We start from the raw sequence: 20,800 nt of genomic DNA, 5'->3' as shown, positions 1-20,800 counted from the left end.
GGCATTATATTAAGATTGTGGCATGAAAGGTTGCAGAGAAGAATATTGTAGCCGATCAGACACGTTGAGCACATAAAACAATGATCTCGTCATTCAGTTTCTGTACACTAACGAATGCTGTCATCTTCACTAACAGTGGAAACGTGACATAATTAAGAGATTTGTTGAATAAAACGGGAGCCCCTGATAAACGCGTCACTGACAAACTGACAAACTGTTTGATTGACAGCTGCAGCGTACGCTGCTCCAACGATTGCAAAGGGAGCTTTCTTTGATCGCTTTCTTTAAAGGATTTAATCACCGTTAAATAACAGATTATTTTCATCCTACTAAGAGAACCAACACACTGGTTTGATTTACTGACACACAGACAAAGAATATCTGGCTGTAGCTACATGAATCATAACATTTCAGATCAGGCATTAGAATTAACAGGTACTTACATGTTGCATTACTGTAGAGCCCAGGAACTCCACAATATTTAGTAATTAGCCTGGCGGCCATTTTAAAAACTCTAATGGCGTTGTGGGGTACACAAACCCGGAAGCTGGACTCCAATACAGTACTAATCAGTAGCAGCATTCTGTTTCACTGCACTTCGTCACTCAGGAAAAAATCCTACAGAGGACAAACCTTTCACCATTTTCCGGAGGATAAGGGATTACATGGAGAGTGGATTAAAAAAATATCAGAAGGGATCCTGGTCGTAATTTCTGCATTTTACTACAGACGAAGTTCGAAAGACTCAAGCAATAGCAAGACTGGGACATGTCAAGTCAGCTTTATTTAGCGCTTTTACAATACCGATTGTTCCAAAGCAGCTTCACGGTGTAAACAGGACAACAAAATTTGATTCGGCTGCAGTCATTCATGAGAAAATGGTGATGTTATCAGCTTATTTTAATCTATCATATAGTGTCAGCGTGGACAGATCAGTATTATAGTTGATACAGTTAATTTACATGTGGGAGATATGTGTATGTATAAGCTGGATCTTCATATATGTAAAATAAAATGTCCATTTATATAAAGAATAAAGTGCAATTTTATTGCACATGGATGATGTATTTCATAACTTGACGACTGGTCAGAACATCAGAACGAAATAAGTCATTCAAAAACATTGATAGGCATACTGGTCTAGGTTTGTAAGTGGTAACTATGTACATTTATTGGTATGAAGGAATACAAATGGCCTGCTTGTATATTGTAAGTATGGAAAAACGTACCAGAAAAGGGCAAAACATTAGAAATTACATTAGGAGGAAAATTTAACAACATTAACAAATGAAAACTATATACATAAACATATTATCAGTGATGCATTACATGATTTTGTTACACACAGCAGGCAGAAAGTGAGTGACACAGAATGCTGCTATTGATTAGTACTGTATCGTAGTCCAACTTCCGGGTTTGCGTACCCCACAACGGCGTTAGAGTTTTCAAAATGGCCGCCAGGTGAATAAGGCGAATAAAAGCTTTTCTTTGTCTTAAGCCCCATTCACACCGCCAGCGATTTTGTCACTGCATGTCGCCAGCGCCAGAGATTCATGTCGCTAGTGGGCGTTCCCACTATGGGTTGCATATAAACGTCATTAAATAGTAACGTTTTTATTACTAGTGTTTTGCAGAACAGAGCAAGTTATTAGAATACATATACACTGTACTGTAATAGGTAGACCATATTGCATGCAGTTTAGTCAAAACTTACTTTATATCCCCACAATCCCAGACACGTTTTTCCATGCATCATTTTTTTAAATGTGTCTCTGTATGTAGGCTACACAGAGACATATTATAAAGAACAGGGGGCTTGCTAAAATCTAATCTCAACAACTCCTCCTGACACCGCAGTAGCAGCAGTAAAGCAGACGGATCACGTGCACTCCACTGACTTCACTCCGATTGGTTGTCGCTCGCAAAAATCGCTTCTCGTTTGCATAAAGTTGAAATTTCTGAACTTTTGTCGCGTCTCTCGTGTCACTTGACACGCCCACATTCTGTCGCCAATGGTCACTGTTGCTCGTGTCGCCGGAAGTCGCCAGCGCTCCATTGTAATGAATGGGATCATGTCGCTTTGTCGCTGCGTGTCGCTGGCGGTGTGAACGGGGCTTAACAAGGACATTTCCAGCTTTAAAACTTATAGGATATTCTCATATCATGATTAAATTTTATATATCAAAGGGTCAAGGGAATGTTGATTTCTCAATTCATCACTTTAAGTACATTTAAATTAGGGCTGTCAAAATTAACGTGTTAAAAACTTGTTCACGCAAATTCATTTTAACGGCACTAATTTTATAAATGCGCAATTAACGCAGCAAGCATTTTCTGTTTGATCCGTGGCCCGTAGTTGGAGAAACTGAGATCAGCCATCAACCATACTTCATGCTCCTAGTATGGTTTCACTAATAATAAATGTTCATTTGCACAAAGCATGCATATTTGTCCATACCCAACAACTTAATAGCATATAAATTTAAGGTACATTTAGAACTGATAAAAACGTGATTAAATTGCGATTAATCGCGTGTTAACTCATGACAATATGTGATTAATCGTGATTCAATATTTTAATCGATTGACAGCCCTAATTTATATACATTTTTGTTTTTTTTCTCAAAAAAAGTTTCAAACTTCAGAAGACTTGGAAAAAAGAGCCCTAAAGACTACTTTTATTATTTTTTTTGTCATTTTCTTTTCACCATTGACTTTCATTGTATGGAAGGAAAAGCGTGAACATTGTAATCTGCTGAACTTCTCCTTTTTTGTTCATACAGGTTTGTAACTGTTAGGTGATTTTTGGGTTATCCTCTTTAAATCTCTAACTTTCTTCAAAGAAAACCAAGCACTAAGAGCCTAAACCACTTCATCTTTTTCTCTGTTTTTTTTATTCTCCATCTGCCTCTCCTTTCCTCAAGGTCTCGTTCTCTCTCTCTGGGCTGGGTCTCTGCACGATTCAGAAAGATGACTAACTCTGCAGTCAGTCAGTCAGTTGGAGGCATGCAGTGAGTCAGCCTGTGACCCCCAGCCTGCTGCTTCAACACTGCCTGACCCCCAGAGCCATCATCCCCTCTCTGAGCATGTCACCCTGTCCTTGTTCTTAAACACACAAACACACACACACACACACACACATTTATACAATAACCAGAAAAACAACCACACACAAAAGCCACTGAGTCGTGACTGAGGGGGCCGCAGTATTTCCTTCATACGTGCTGACGCTAGTCTGAAAGGCACTCTGGCAGGAGAGTGGAAAAGGCGTCTGTTTAGTGTGTGAGTATGCATGTTAGAGACTGTGCAGGTGCGCCTCCTTTAAAGGAGACAGCAGATCTGTTTGGCTATGTGGAGGCTTTTCCCCTAACCGCTAAGATGGAAGTGGGAGGACTTAAGACGGATGACTGTGAAAAGCTAATGTGAAATTAAAAAGCATCAAGATGATACAGGAGCTGCTCATGATCATTTATAGCTCTCAGACTCTATTTGGCACTTGTTAGAAAACAAAGCTTGAAAGGTGGCACATTTCATCAAAATTACCCTAAACTGCACAACACAAGTAAATAGCCATTTTAAAGCTGAATTATTTTTGATAAAATAAAATTAAAAAGATTTAAAATCACATCCAACCACCAACTTTTTATTGCTAAGGTTTATCTCTTTTTTTATTTTTATCTTTGTATGTCATTGTGTTTTGGTTTGTTTGAAATTGAATGCAAATTATTTTTATTTCGTTTTGGGTCCACCACGACTAATTCAAGGGTGTAACATTGATTGACCTGTTCTCTATAGTGCTGTGTAATTGGTTGGATCCTAATTGGTGGATGATACATTATCGCATCTACTTTATTGGCTCTCATTATTGTTTTTATTAAATAGTTGCTGTTGTGTTTAGCTTGTTCTCTCTTAAATTAGGCAAGAAATGTAAAATTGTGTCCAACTTTTCTTCCCTATTGTAACATACTGCATAAACATAAGGGAAAAGGCTTCTCAAATTAAGCAGAGACTTTTGTCCGCCAGGAACTGAATGAGTGGTTGGAACTGAATACTTTATATTTAGGAAGATGGTGTACTCCGACTACTTATAAATGGGAGAAATTGCAGGGCCTAATATGGCAAATAAGCTCCACCTTCTAAATAAAAGAGCCAATTGTTGATTAAAAAGTCATCGTGTCACTGCAGGATATTGTTCTTACAAAAATGCATTGCTTAGCTTCAGAAGGCCTTTCTTAACCCACCAGAGCCGCATGGATTGCTTTCATAATGGATGGATGCACTTTTTTGGGCTTCAAATTTTGGGCTGCCATTCACTGCCATTATAATGCTTGGAAGAACCAGGGCATTTATCAATATAACTCTGATTGTATTCATCTGAAAGAAGAAAGTCATATACACCTACACAAGGATGGCTTGAGGTTGAGTAAATTATGGGCTAATTTTCATTTTATAACTAACCCTTTAAAGGGACTTTGTTGGAACTCGTCTAAACATTGGACAACCATATTGTCCAGCCCTTGAACCGGTCTACATGTCAGAGATGTTTTAGTGAAGTCTAGGGTTAATGCTTATTATTAACAATTTTTACAGGTTTGTATAAGTGTGACAGATCTTGCTAAATGTACCTGTTTGCAGATGCATCTTTCTCACTGAAGTAGCAGCAAATTCACTGTGTAAAACATTTATTTTCCCTGAAATACTAAATACAAAATGTATCATGTTATAACAGTCAATTTAGTTTTTCATGGCCATTTTCCAAAAGACTTACAAATTACTAACCCTGTGAATGAAACAGGATTATTTTCTTCTTCTGTACTCTACCTAGTAATTCCTAATAATTACCTTTATTATGAAAGGCTAATTTAATCACACAAAAGCGTAGATTCCACCGCCATTCAAAAGTGAGGGTTGAGTTGCTCCTGTTTTAATATACACACATGGCTGTGGCCTCAACACAATGACTGCAGTTTACAGTAAATCATGTCCTAACCAGGTATGAAGAGTTTAGTATCTAAAAAAAAATATAATTCTGCACATGCTAAAAGAGAAAATGAGGAATACAGCCAGGATAAATGTAATGTTTATATATAATGTTTAATATAGAATATATGTAATGGTTCTCTGTTTGTTCATGTTGACCTGCATGAGGATGCTCCTGCCCCCGGTGATCTGTACTTCTACTGCAGTCTGAGCTGATCTAGGGTGCACTCAGATGCACTTTATATACTGAGAGAGGGGGGACAGGAAGGCGAAAATGAGGAATGGCCACAGTGGTCATATGAGAGCAGGAGATTGCTGGGTATGAGAAAAGGAGCAGGAAGTGAAGGATATAACAGTCAGCAAGGTCAGAGTTTGGTGTGTGTGTGTGTGTGTAATACATATACTTGTATGAGATTAGAGAGTGAATGAATGAGCGCATCACTGGTCATGTGAGCGTGGTGGAGAGATCGAACTTCATTCATGTGCCTGTATCCTTTCCTCAGAACAGAGTGTTCCAGCGGTCCTGCGGGACAGAGCAGTGCACCATGTGACTCCTCTGCGCTGCTCTTCAGCTATGGAGCCTGACAGCTAACCTCCACCACAAACACACACACACACACAGTGCAGCGCAGACATCCAAAGCATTTTTTTTCAACAGGTCTGCTTGCAATCAGTGCTAATTTTTCACAGACCAGCGATCTGGAAAACAAAACTGCATCAAATCAAACACACAAATAAAACGTCATGCTATTTAGTTCCATTACATTCCAGTATGTTGTGTTTTGCTTGATTTTGCTGAAGTAACCTCCGAACAATCAAACTTTGGCAGGCGCATTAAACAGCCGGTGGTCAGTGATGAGGGGAATGTTTAGACAATGTGCTTTAAGAGAGAGGGGCGATGTTAGAACTGGAGGGCTTCTGTGTCTTAAGCTGGCCCTTTTCTTTGTGATCCATTCATTAGTGGAGTAAACAGGAAATGATGTCACCCTTTTGGTTATCCTCTTCTCACACACAGCCCTTTTTTTCTAAGTCACAGCTCGGAAGACAAGGGAGGGGGGCAAAACTTGTACTGCGACACAGGTGCTCTAGATGGGGAGAGAGAGAGATGATGAGACAGAGAGAGACAGTAGCAAAATGGAAAAGTAAAAGCACAAAAGGACACAGTTAGACAGAGGGGGGAAAGACAGTAAAAGCTATAATGGAAACAGAAAGTGGCAGAGACAAAGTGGAAAAAAGAGAGGAAAAGAGGAGAGGAAAAGAGGAGGGTGATTGGGGTCATCCTGGTCGCCAGCCAAGACAAACAGAATGAAGCCAGTTTCCCAGCCCAGGGCTACACCGAACTCTCCCATGCACTTCACACACACAATCCCCAAACGATAAACTCTCCATCCTCAAGCCCAGCCCAGGCTGCACACACTGGAGGGAATTTCAAATCTGACTCAACGTGGCTACCGCACATGACTACACAAACATGACACTCACAATAAATGAAAAGGGTTCCCACAGTTTTTGACAGATACATTTTTTGACCATTTGACCTTTAAAGTGGAAAAAAAGAAACTGTTGGAATGAATTTCCAAATAAATGCAATATAATGGCCTTTTAAATTGCTCAGCATTGTTGATATCACCTAAAACAAAAACGTTTTACGTTCATTTCAATAAAGAAAAATTTAAAAGGGGTCATGACATGGATTTTCTTTAAATTATCTTAATATGTTCCTTGAGGTTTACTTCTAATGTTAATAAAGTGTTATTGCAAAAAAAAAACTAATACATATATATATATATATATATATATATATATATATATATGTACATATACACAAATATATTAATATTTTCACCTTCCGGACACTGTTATGATTGGCTAAAATCGTAATAGTATTAACAATCGCTATTGCACATGAATAAGTGTTTTGAAGCTATTATCCATATAAAACAGTCCTTAACAGACAAAGCATTATACAATCATTTACTTACAGGTTTGGGATGCAGCTGGCAGCTTCATCCAATACAGTTTCCGGGATGCTAATAAAATAAAACATCCACTTGTTTCCGACACTAATATCCTTCTGAAGTCTGTACAGAGATGCAACTGAGCTGTTTAACTGAACATGTCAAAGCGAACGTTCTTTCATTGTTCCACATGCTCTGTTGTCGACATACTCAAGTGCATGGAGTATGTCAGAAACTGAATGCACATCTGTATCCAGTGTAGACAGCATCAGTGTTTATAATGGAGTCTATTTGCTTTTGACGCAACTTGACATAACGCAAAACTCACATCCACTGTGCAAATGTCAGTTTAATTGACTGAATGCCAGTGGGTTGCTATGGTGCAATGATTATTAATTAATAATTAATCGACTATTTGTCGTCTTGCTCTGGAGGCAGTCATATTCAAATATATTTGCCTGTGTGACAGATCACACAATATAAAAACGAGACATTGAACATTGATTAAATAAATGCTTTGTAGGACAGGAGGACATTTTAAGCTATGAAACTTGTAGGATGTTTCGATGGTACAAAGTCTACTTATATGTCAAAAGATCAAGAAAAAAATTATTTCTCAAGTCATGATCCCGTTAAAAGAACTGTTACCTTGACAACAAACAACACATTTTTTTATTTAAAAAAATTAAAATAAGTTGATATAATAAAAGTACTTAAACGGAATTGAATATAAATTAAAGCGAAATATTAAAAAATAAAAAAGGACAGCGCATTACAGTATTACTAAAATTAAACTATAAATTATAATAAAAATGATAAATATTGTAACACAATTAATAGTAATTTTTTTTATATTACTTGTATTTTTTAAATAGATATTATAGATATTTTATGAAAATCCAAACATGCTTCATTTTACATAGAGCATCATGGCTACTTTTATCTCAGTTACTCATATGAGACTTTTCATTCACAAAATAAAGGACCCATGGCTGACTGTAAATAGTGTAGTGGCATTGCTTTTGCATGATGCTGTATCCACGCCAGCTGTAGTCACAATAACCAGTGCAAAATAAATACAAAATTGAGTGCACTTTAAATATTTTATCTTCGGATGTCTCAAATTATCCAACAAAACAGATGAATGTTATGTTAAACATATATAATAGATGTCAATGTCAACATGTTAAAGCATTCAATTTATTAAATTAGACACCCCAGATAGGGGGTAGAGATCAACCGTCCTGCAGAGTTCAGCTACAACCCCAATTGAACACCTCTGAAGAACCAGGTAATCAAGGTCTTACTAGGCATATTAGAAACTTCCAGACAGTTGTTGGAGCAGGACAGTGGCCCTCCAGGACCGAGTTTGGACACCCCTAATACCTGAGGCGCAAATTTCTATTCAAACTCTTTAAACCAATTTGGCTTCTCTATTTACGATCAGATCATTTTAAGCCACAACACTTCAGGAATGTTTTCAATGATCCAGTAAGGAAATTCATTCAAACAATCAATCCGAAACCACACTAATGTAAAGAAAACCAGGCTGATAACATCAGAGATGGCAGAGAGAACAGATGTGTTGTGTTTTCAGTGAATTATTCATTCAACTGTGTGTTTTGCTTTAAAAAACACAAGCTCTATCATATTCTGTGTTTGTTTCTGAAGAGCGCGAGCCCTCGCGCATCACACTGTGTGAAATACAGACTGAACAGAACGTCAAAACATCCCAATGCTCTATGGCCAGATTATACGCAGCAAACTATGTTTCTTGACTGGATAAAGCAAACCAGCTTCTCGCTAGTTAAGTTTTGATGGATAAGGATTTAAATCATGACATACAGGAGTACAGGAATTGAGTCCGTCTTTTGCCGAACTGGCTCTACTCCCTTTTCCCCATCACATATCCGATCGGAAATGCATTTATTTTCAATAAAAATTAAGTAAATATTAGAAAAATGAAAATAAAGCATCTAACGTGTTTAATAAGTGTTTAGGGGTAGGTATACAGACGTGCTCAATTAGAGACGATAAAAGTGAGTGGGTCCAAAATCATTGGTCACATGCATTCATGATAATCCAAAGAAAAGGATGACCATGGCACTCTTTTAGATTAAAAGCCCTTTATTGTCAGACAGCTACCTACTAGGGCCGGGACTCGATAAAAAAATTAATCTAATTATTTAGAGGCTTTGTAATTAATTAATCGAAATGAATCGCATTTTAATTGCATATAAATATATGACCTGAGAACAATGAGAAGTAATTTTTCACATGGATTTTTAGTATACCATTGAATAATGACTGAATAAATAAGCTTAATCAACAAAATATTGTTTATATTTATTTCAGTCCAGCAGACCAGCGCTATGTTTGCCATTAAGTGTAGCAAAAGCATATTTGTGATATTTGAGGCTCGATGTGCTGCGGTGATACGCAAATTCCTTGTTGTAGCATGCACACAACCATGCTCTTGTCAACGCTTCCATGTTCCATCCTTTCTTTTTTAAAACAAAATTTCCCAACCACGGGGACAAGCAAAGCGGTCTCATCAGCTTCTTCGTTCATGTCCACTATGGTTTGTTGTTGTTGTGACTCGTGAGCGCTAGTTGGTGTTCCAGTATAATCGGTCCGTCGAAACTCATTCATTGAAAAACAAAAATAAGTGTGGTTAAAATTGTGTTATTTATTTTTTTGCGTAATTAATTAACGTGTTAAAGTCCCGTAATTAATTAATCTTAATTAACGTGTTAAAGTCCCGGCCCTACTACATACATAAAAAGTGAAAAATGTTTCGGCCCATGCCCACTTCAAGGAAAGCAACACATCAAATTCAACAACAGATGAAAGTAATATAATTCATTAAGTCATCTAATTAGTTCACAGTTGTCATGTGACTAACAATTTCTTATGCACTCTCTTCTATCAGACTTTGTTTGAACATTCAGGATGTTATATGAAATCACGTTCTATATATGCATATAAGGTTATATGCAACTTTATGCAATCTGGTCAAGGCAGTTGGTTTAGAGGTTTTTTTGCATCTCCATGTGATCCCGTTGCAATTTGACTTGTCTGAAATGTAAACAAGCTGTTGCATTGTTGAATTATACACATATATAATATGTTTTATTTTGTATTGTTTTGTTGTTGCCATGGATGCTTTGGTGTGCATACATTTATGAAGTATACAGACTTCTTATATCATTTGGTTATTTGGCATCCTTTAGGAGTCTCTAAGTGTCCTTTTTTTGGAAAGACACCTACATTTTCCCTAAAGAAAGCTTGCAGAAAATACAGTTTGATGGTTTACTTTGCTGGATAGAGCTAATGATTAATAAGTATTAAACAAGATCAATGTGTATGCTTAATTTCACAAAAGGGTCTCATCCAATCGTGGGGCGGGACAGAGTTAACTCCATTCACACTGACATTGGTTAAATAGTTGTACTAGTAGGCTTACCTACTCGACTGCTGTATCAGAAAAAAGTTACATTTCGCTTATCAATCATATCGTCAAAAGTCACAAACTTTCATTGAAAACGTGTGACTTCTGGTCACTGCACATTTCTGTCAGCATTAACGGCCATTTATGATGTATGTAACTTACAGATACACATATAGGTAAGGTAAAATCATAGAGGCACTTGCCACAACAAGCGACAATCATACAGAAAGGAAAAGCGACCTGAAATAAAGCAAGTAAACCTGGTTAAAAGTACCCTATAGTCACTACATACAGTAAGGCCACCTAGAGCAGCTTCCCTCATTGATGTCAAATAACTTTGAGTTTGAGTTATTTGTACACAACAGACCTTGAAATCCATACTAAACAAAAAGGCTACATGATTACTTATTTTCCAAACATACTGATCAAAAAAATGATCAAAACATCACCATAATCTAACCCAAACAGAGCATCATGCATCAGGATGAAGCCAAGCATGTGTAGAAAACCCATCAAACGTAGCAGCCCGACACGTCAGAGCAGTGCAGTGAGAAATGATGGATACCAGTCTGAATGCAGTTGCTCTTCCAGCAGACGCACTCAAACACGCATGCACGTTCTCTGAAACGCCACACCAGTACTAAACACAGCTCACGAACACGCGCGTAAAGAGGCACACCCACACGCCGGCTTCCACAGACACAGACTAAAGCCACGCCGTGGCCCGCCCATGACGGAGAGAGCCATCCCTGTAGGCACACGCATACGCATGGTCTTTCTCGACCCGGCTAGTTGACTGAGACGGAGACAGAGACAAGCTGCTTACCTCTCTTCTGGACCCAGCCTTCCTTAACGATGGTGACATCGCTCATGTTGCCTCAGTCACACTGTACTCGCCGCTCCTACACACCAGCTCCTGAAGGAGTGAGGAGGGGGGGGAAGGAGGAGAGGAGAGGACAGGAGAGGAGAGGGGAGGGGGGTCAGTTCTCCCAGCCTCAGCGTCTCTCTCCCTCCCTCACTGCTGCGCTCGGTCTCTCTCTTTCCGTCGTTCTCACTGGCTGCCTCTCTCTCTCTCTCTTCGCTCTCAAAGGCGTTGTGTAGCGGTTTTCCCCTCCTTCCGTTGCTTTTCTCTCTTGTGCTCTCCGTGATGCTGTCTCTCTCTCGCTCTAGATCTTCCCACTCCTCGATAGTGACTCAGCCTGGAAGAAACATAGAAAAAAAAGGAGTGTGTGGATTTTTCACTCTTCTTTTCCTCTTAACTCCCCCTTCGTTCTTACACAATCTGACAGACAGTCATTGTAAAAGCAGACGTGCAAGCCCCCTGTCGCCTCTCTGATTTCCCTGTCTGTCTTTTTTTCTCTCTCATTCTCACTCTCAACATGCACAACTGTTTAACACTTACCAGCTACACAGTCACTTGCAGCAAAGTCTGATGAGGATGACTGTGAGAATAAATAAGCAAACATTAAGTCCCATGGTATAGGCAGTGGCATACAAAGGAGAGCATTAGGCGCAATGAAAGCAAGCAGTTTCACTGATCAAATACAGGGTTCAAAACTAGGGATTTATTAAACTCACTTGGTCAGGCCAGTGGTGCAAATTTTGACTTGCCCTGCCCAAATTTTCATTGACCAAAAGTATACCCATATTGGTAAATGGACTGCATTTATATAGAGCTTTCAAAAGACCCATGGCCACCAGCGTGCTTTACATATTGCCTCTCACATTCACCCATTCATTCACCGATGGCAGTGTCAGGCATGCAAGGCACTATCCAGTTCGTCTGGAGCAGCTGGGGTTAGGCGTCTTGCTCATGGAACCGGGGATGGATGGAACCACCAACCTTCCGGTTTGTAGCCAACCTGCAGAGCCACTGCCGTCCAAGTTATATTCAAGTTAAGGCTGCACGATTATGTTCCAAATGTTACGAAAAGAATTATTATAATTATTCAGAATTGTAATTGCAATTAAGATTAAATTAAGATTATCACAATTTACATTGAATGAAGTTTTGAATAACTTTATAACATGCCTGCATGCCATTGTTATATCAAAACAAAACAAGCAGAAAGCACTCTTTCTGAAAAACTTTATTGATTTTCTATAGCATTAAGCCTCAAAATCTTATTGAACGATTACATAATTGAGACATCCGTAATTATAATCACTATTACAAATTCTATTAATTGTACAGCCCTAATTCAAGTTAGGTACTCAAAAAGTATGCATGATGCTAGAATCATTTTTTTTTTAAGAATAGTCTCTTTCTTTTGATATATTGCATGTTCAGGTGGCTAGCAACTTTTAAAAAATGCTGGCAGGAAAGGAGTTAAGAAGTAGCAAATGAGTTACAACTTAAATTCTATCAGATCTGATATCAGACTGGAAAAACTATAATGGCTTAATGATTTTTAGAATGAGGAAAAATACTTGAAAATACGAGACAGAAATGTGGCAGCATGCCAACACTTACTATCATTCAAGATTTAGACACCTCCAAAGATGCATTTTCGGTTTAAAACAGAAAGAACGAATAATTAAATTTATAATCTGAACACCCCGAATGGGTCCAAAACAATGTCCTGAAGCAGTCAAACAGAGCAAATATAGCTTTTCTAGCAGTTTACATTTACATTTATGCATTTGGCAGACGCTTTTATCCAAAGCGACTTACATTGCATTCAAGGTACACATTTTACATTTTGTCAATTCTTGCTTTCCCTGGGAATCGAACCCATGACCTCGGCATTGTGCCATGCTCTACTGTTTGAGCTATAGGAAAGCTATACATGATGGTTTCATGCACAATGATGCAGTTTCATGCACAATGATGGTTTTACAAAAATACAACAAAGAGAAATCAAGCAAAAATACATATACTGCAAGAAGCTATTGTCTATATTTTATTACCCTTAAAACGCTAACGTACATTAGTTAATTAAAATGTTTTGCTTTTGCAGAAGCAGCCATACGTGTCAAATCCAAGCATTCAAATGTGTATGAGTAGAGAACATGGAAGTCAGCCTGTTAGGAGGTTAAACAATCCGGGTAAACCTCCAACAGCTAAACAGATCAGCTCAGAGTGAGTCAAAGAGCAAAAGAGTAAAACCATGAGCCTTTAACTGGACAACCACCTTCTTATTAAGAAAAATCACTGAACACGTAGAGTTAAGCAAAATCTGAATGCAGTTGTTTTGCAGTGTTGTGTCTTCTGTAACCAAAAGACAAATGACTGAAAGGCTCTTATTTTCCCTTTGGATATAATTAACAAATCATGTTTGTCCCAGCCTTTTGGATATAATGACAGAGGACATCACAGCTCCTGGATAAACTACAGCCCCTAAAGGTATGGAGACCATAGCAGTGTCCTTAATGTCACTGGGCCAACAAAAGAAAATAAATACAATAAATAATACAATAAATATAAATACTTTTAAAAACAAATGTGGGTCAGAATATTTTGCATATTTATAATTGTATGATATTTAAGAATATCTGGCCTATTAAGGCCAGACTATTTTCAGTGCCAACTGATAATTTCTGGTTGTGTGCATTTAGCTGCAACCCTAATCTGCTGTTAATATGGTAAGGAGAGTACATGGGTGATTTAAGGTCCAAAGAGAATCAGTGAAACCCTGTACTTGGGTCACACAACCCTGGAAAACACCACTTGCCACAACATTACAGCTTCAGAAGTAAAAAATCCCATTCATTTTCTCTTTAGAGAAATAGATTTTGTAACGTTAACGTATAAACCTTTCAAGACAGACCTACCTTGAGCTCTGAGAAGATTAAGCAATTATATACTACTGAAGATATACTACTGAATGTCAGTGTCATTACAACATTTTTAAACTATGTGTTTAATAGTAAGTTCAAGGTGGTGAATTTGTACACAAGCCTATACTTGATGACTGTAGTGTTGGTGCTGTAAATGAAATTAATTAAGAGAATAAATGAGATGTGTTGTTAAAGCATAGCACACATCTCTCAATTATTTGACCATTGTTTCTCCATTTAAAAAACACCACAAAAAATGAATAAACTCACTAGTCGAGTATCCACACCCATACCAATCAGCAACCCCTTCCCATGAAGCACTGATGTAACCGAGACCAAGTCCAAATTAAACTACTTACATTTTTGTATATTAAATAGTTTGTATGATATAATAAAGTAATAATATATGTTTACATATGAAGTGTTTTTTATAAAAAGTAATAATATAATCTAATTCTGAAATCAATATGGGGAAAATTAATGGGAAAAATACTTTGTTTTCTGGACCATTACTGCTGTTAATATGGAGTATAATATGGAAAGTACTTGTTTGATTGGGCTACACTGTAAAAAATTATTTAGAAAAAAGGTTACCTGGTTGCCCTTAAAATTTTGAGTTCATTGAAATAAAAATTTTGAGTTAATACAATATTTTTTTTTGAGAATCGACAACCTTTATTAAAATATTATTAAAAGATTTTGTAAGCATATTGGGTAATATTGTGTGTTTTATTTCTGATGACGCAGTGAAACATGCCAAAAAGTGCTATTTTCATGATTTATCAAATGTTTTATGTGGTTCAGATACAAAAATATTTTGAGTTTCTATTTATTAAACAAATTTCCTTCATTGTATCAACTCAAATTTTTAATTTCAATAAACTCAAAATTTTAAGGCAACCAGGTTACTTACTTTTTTAAGTTAAACCAACCACATTTTTTTACAGTGTACAGGAAATGTATGTTTTTCAGAAGTATTTCTGGCAATATTTCTGTATATCATATAAAGCGGTCATTTCCTTAAACCACTGATGTGGATTTGTTTTACGATCTCTTTATTTAAAATATATATCTGTCTTCTGAAGATGAATGAAAGTCAAAACATGAGGGTAAATTATGAATTTTAATTTTTGGGGTGAACTAACCCTTTAACTTGAAAAACAAAATACAGCTGAGAAATCCAGAATCAACCACAAACTTAATCTAGTCTCCTGCACCAAGTTGCCTCAGAGGCTATAAATTGTCCAGATACACTACAGAAAAAAACAAGACACTAAATGTGTCCGATGTCAATTTCAGTGAGGCTGTTGGGCTATTCTCTACCAACCAATCCTCTACATTCTGGCAGCAGCACAGACTCTCTGTTCCTTTTGCTCCTTTTGAGTGACAGGAGACACAATTCCACTGCGTCACTGTCGCAGCCAAGCATCTGTAAGCCTATCGCCGCAGCAATATCTGGGGATGTCCCGAAGCTGCCACACCAAATACAATTTTTCCATACAAATGAGGGGAGCACCCTTGAGATAATCATTTAATTCCTGAGCAGGCCTGGGAAGGAGGGGCTCTCCTGATGTGCCCAGACAAACACAGACACACAGCATCAATCACTCTCAGTGTGCACCGGAACAACATCTAAACGTCCGCCACAAGCCTTCAATCCAGAAGGCACATTTATTCACTTGTATTTATTCTAACCTTTACTCGATGGTAGTCAAAATAACTATCAGTTTCATAATTAAAATGGAAAAGACAAAAAATCCAACATTTACAAGGTAAATTGTACAAAAAAGTAAAATGTGACTGCTTATGGTAACAGAGGAACTCCTGTGGTGAAAAATGAAGGCTGTTTATACATCACAGCACATACATTACCATTCAAAAGTTAGTTAAATATATATATACATAAACATACACTACCGGTCAAAAGTTTTAGAACGGTAAAAATTTAAAATGTTTTTAAAGAAGTCTCTTCTGCTCAACAAGGCTGCATTTGTTATTAGAAATAAATAAATAAAAAAGCTGTAATATTGTGAAATATTGTTAAAATATAAAATGTTCTATTTGAATATATTTTAAAATGTAATTTATTCCTGTGATGCAAAGCTGAATTTTGAGCATCATTACTCCAGTCTTCAGTGTCACATGATCCTTTAGAAATCATTCTAACATGATTTATTTTTAGAATTTAGAATCATTTATGATTATTATCAATGTTACAACGTTTTTTTTAGGATTCTTTGAGGAATAGAAAGTTCAAAAGAACAGTATTTATCTGATATAAAAAGCTTTTGTAACATTGTACTACCACTATATATGTTTTGGGGTCGGTAAGCATTTGATTTTATTTTATTTTTTGGGAAAGAACTTAAAGAAATTAATACATTTATTTAGCAGGGATGCATTAAATTGATCAAGTGACAGTGCAGACATTTATAATATTGCAAAAGCTTTATATTTAATTTGAGAGAATTTAATTTGAAATTTGATCAAAAGTGATTATAAAAAGATATTGCAAATGTTACAAATATTTTATTCCAAATAAATGCTGTTCTTTTGGAACTTTTTCTTTCATAAAAGAATTAAGAAAAATGTATGACAGTTTCCACACAAAAATGAAGCAGCACGACTGTTTTTAACATTGATAATAATATGAAATGTTTCTTTAGCATCAAATCAGCATATTAGAATTATATCTTAAAGATCATTTGACACTGAAGACTGGAGTAATGACTGCTGAAAATAAAAATATTTGTCATCAAAATATACATCGTAATAAAAATAAAATGTTATTTTAAATTGAACTAATATTTCACATAGTTTTTTACTGTATTTGTAATCAATTAAATGCAGCCTTGATGAGCGTAACTTATTTCAAAAACATTTTTAAAAATCTTAAGAGATGACAAACTGCATTTCAAGATGTGATGGAAAGGTGAAATAAGACTCCAGACCTTTAAATTATTCTGGTGAAAAGATATCTACTCGGAACACCAACTGACATCATCTGAAGTTTCTGAAAGAGTTTACAACTTTTGGATATTTTCTCTTCAAGTAATCAGAGAAGAATCGCTGAAGGTGAAATCCAGCCCTTTCCCAGCAACACTTTCAATTTCAGTAATCGGTGCTAATGTTACCCTGAAGCAAAGGAAATCGGTGAGCTCCCATCACAAGTCCCCTGCAAATAAATACAATTCAAAATAAATAGTTTACAAGCTCTTCTAATATTATTTTTCATGAATCTTCTTTTGCCTCCGAGTAGAGCAAATTCGTAATGTGGCTTTGGTTTGCACCATCAGCACTTTAACATACAAAGATTGTGATACAGCACAAGAATTATTAAGCACATAAGCCATGCACTGGAGGGTTATATTCAAAACGAGACAAATATCCTAATCTGAACGTGTATTTAAAACTAGTAACATCAAGCAATATTGGACATGCCGCAAACCCATTCACACTCATTGATGTGGACAGTATATTACTGCTCTAAGGATTCATAAGACAAACCACATTTCTTTTAAGTAACTGAGAGCTTCAGCATCTCCATGAGGTTTTCTTAAAATGAAGCGTCATATGTTGCCGCGAGAGAGACATGAATAATGAACGATTTCTCTGCAGTTACACACCAATGCTGTAGCCGCAAACACTGTAACAGAAACTGAGAAGACGCTGTGGTCTGTCTAAAACCTAAGAAGAGGAAACGAGAAATTTGTGAATGAATACTGGCGGATGTGGATGTCTGAGGACTCTGAGGACCTTTGCTAATCTGCTGCAGCCATTATTCAGGAGTGCTCTAACTCGTTCTCTCCATAGAGCTGGAGAGCACTTAATGTGAGGTCAATTTAATAATGTCTTTTGCTCTTGTTTTATATAATCTACTTAAAGACTTTCTTAGAAATAATTCTTCTATTAATAAGGCTCGCAGGACTTTCAAAGACTCAGTCAACGCACATCTATAAATGGTTCTACAGACAGGCAAACTTCCTAAATACCAGTTCGGAACTAAATTATAAAGCAAATCATAAAGTGATGCTTGTGGTTAAAGTGAAAAAAATACGAACAGGTTTGACTTTATTCATTAGGGCTGCGCAATATATCGAAATTATCGATTGCATGTATAAATATATAAATATACATTTCTGACCTATAAGGTTGCCAGAATAATAATCATACACTGTTTGTTAAAAGGCAAGAGGAGAACTGGCACGCCGACTGAGCCGGGTTTCTCCCAAGGTTTATTTTTCTCCATCATGCCCTGGTAAATTTTTGGTTTCTTGCCACCAAAAACAATCACCTTTGGTTTCGTCGCCTTTGGCTTGGCTTGCTCAGTTGGGGACACTAAAATTATGATTTTAGTATTAATTAAGTTATTCATCTAAATATACAAATAAAAATAATGAATTAGGTCTTATTTAATTCTATAAACTATAATACTGATCTGCCAACATTGTCGCTATATGATAATTTAATATAAGCTAATAACATCACTGTTTTCTCCTTTCTGTTACAGCCAAATCAAATTTTGTTGCAATATTGTCCTGTTTGACACTGTGAAAGTGCTTTGAAACAATCGTCATTGTAAAAGCTCTATAAAAATAAAGTTGATTGATTGATTGATATCGCGTGAATGATTTTAATAAGCTACTTCAACATTGTGAAAAGTGTATGTCGGCATATAGCAGAGAATCAGGGCACATGACTGTTACGCATATGACTTTCTTGATGTTAAAAAGAGTTATTAAACACAATAACTTGCGAAAAAACAACTCCTGGCAGTCTTGCGCTTTCTGACATACACACACCGAAACGTGCGCACAAGTCGCCTCTCTGAAAGCATGTGATCTCTTCAGTTCTGTTCCGTGTCTTGTTAGACACTCAAATACACACACTAATTTTTTTAACGTAAATTTATGCTAAAACACTGCTTTTCACTTTCAGAAGTTGCAGCGATGCTTTCTTTCCCCAGAAAGAATATGAAACACAAAAATGTTATCATTTTCAGCTGTTACATTTTTTTTAATAAATATAATTTAAATAGATTTTACACACTATACCAATATCGTATGGCATATCGAATATCGCATTATTTAACAAGGTATTGCATATTGCATTTTTTTTCAATATCGCACAGCCCTATTATTCATCATATGAATCTGTCAGAACACACACCCTTGAATGTGCAAAAACAGCTTTAAAACCTGAAAAATGTGTCCAAAAAGTGAAAAATTAAACACCAATTGGTCATTTTCAACTCAATTTGAGTGAAGCGCTAATCTAAAAGAGCTCTTTTCAGGGTGTCTGAAGAACTCGGAAGTGTTGCTGCCGAGTTTTGTCTGTAAACTAGTAACTTTAATTTTTTCTCAACTGGCATCAACATAGTTCTTCAAATTTCCTGAAAGATCTTAAATTACATCAATGGCGCATTCATATGTATTCGGTTTGATTGGGACACTTTTTACAAGTAATCTCAATAGCAAAAGTGTCTCAAATAAAATTCAAATAATGGGAACAATTAGGGCCAAATGACACTATTTATGTGACAAAAACTAAAACCACAAATCTAACCAAGACAGATTGATCAGGCAGAAAACCAACAATAAAAAACGAAGGATTGAAATTAGCAGTATGGTGCCGTGCAAGCCTTGTTTAAATGCATTTAGAATAATCCGTAACGTTAAGCAGCAGCACAATCCCACATGCAGATGGTCCTTCACAGACATGCTCGAGTCTTGAGGGGAGGTGTCAATGTAATGTAAACAAGAGGGCGTGACATCTACAAAACATCAACATTAAAGCCAATGGGGGAAATTGGATTTGCACTTCGTGGAAGTTCGTGTAAGACCCACGACCTCAGCTACAACCTTCTGGCCAATTGTAAGTGTCTTGATCTGGCAGTGGCGAATGTTACCTCAAAAGCAATGAATAAGCTGGCTAATGAGAACTCGTAACCTATAATCTTTTAAACAAAGATTTGTTTTGCCGAGTCTTTTTCAGATAACGTTACTAAAATATGCCAATGGAATGTGGGGATGTCTCGAGAGATAAAAGTGTGATTTATGCGAAAAACACGCTAGGCCATAAGCAGCTCATTCCTCTGCTTCACAGCGCCCACACCGCAGCATCAACTGTTTACATGCGCTGAATGATCGCGGGATGTAATGAACTGAAGCTGCGTCACATGCAGCCACGCGCTCCGTCAAATGTGACATTTTACATTAGTATTACAGTCAGTGCGGGGTTTTTTTTTTACCTGGCGCTGGCGTCTGTAGTAAGACCAATGGGTTTCCCTCCCCTCCCTGAGTATGTACGCGTCCACCTTAAAGGCTCGAATGGAGCATGGATGGACGGGATAATCGGAGAAGCACGCCTACAGATAGAACACAGACTCAAGTGGCTGCCAGAGTGTTGTCTCGAAAGGAGGGGCTGTATGATGGACAGGCTGCGGTAGTTCCTTACCCCGGGAACCGCGCTCAGACACCCCACAACGACGACAGAGGCAGGTTACCCTCTCTCACCCCGTGTCTACTGCTACAGTCCGCGCCAGGTTCAGTCGGTCCGTCTCCCGCCTGCTCTCTCTCACTGCTCCATAGACGCTGCTCCTGCGTGAGCTGCGCGGCGCGAGGACATCTCG

At 37.2% G+C, this 20,800-nt stretch overlaps 1 protein-coding gene across 4 annotated transcripts in view; it reads right to left on the bottom strand.

Moving 5' to 3' along the window:
* The window catches only part of akt3a (v-akt murine thymoma viral oncogene homolog 3a), a 109,327-nt gene extending 88,540 nt beyond the window's left edge, over positions 1-20,787 (bottom strand). The window contains exons 1-4 of one of the 4 annotated variants that reach the window (XM_067422065.1): positions 20,626-20,782; positions 20,420-20,536; positions 11,792-11,831; positions 11,216-11,588 (exon numbers count right to left, since the gene is read on the bottom strand). In XM_067422065.1, the coding sequence (XP_067278166.1) occupies positions 11,216-11,261 (46 nt within the window). In that variant the 5' untranslated portion in view covers positions 11,262-11,588; positions 11,792-11,831; positions 20,420-20,536; positions 20,626-20,782. Of the gene's footprint in view, positions 1-11,215; positions 11,589-11,791; positions 11,832-20,419 lie in introns of all 4 variants that reach the window. The other 3 variants (XM_067422063.1, XM_067422062.1, XM_067422064.1) reach the window with 3 other exon arrangements.
* Between the last annotated feature and the right edge of the window lie 13 nt (positions 20,788-20,800).

This window comes from Pseudorasbora parva, chromosome 17 (assembly GCF_024679245.1).
Source record: "Pseudorasbora parva isolate DD20220531a chromosome 17, ASM2467924v1, whole genome shotgun sequence".
Taxonomy (NCBI): Eukaryota; Metazoa; Chordata; class Actinopteri; order Cypriniformes; family Gobionidae; genus Pseudorasbora; species Pseudorasbora parva.
This window is presented reverse-complemented; position numbering and strand designations above follow the sequence as displayed.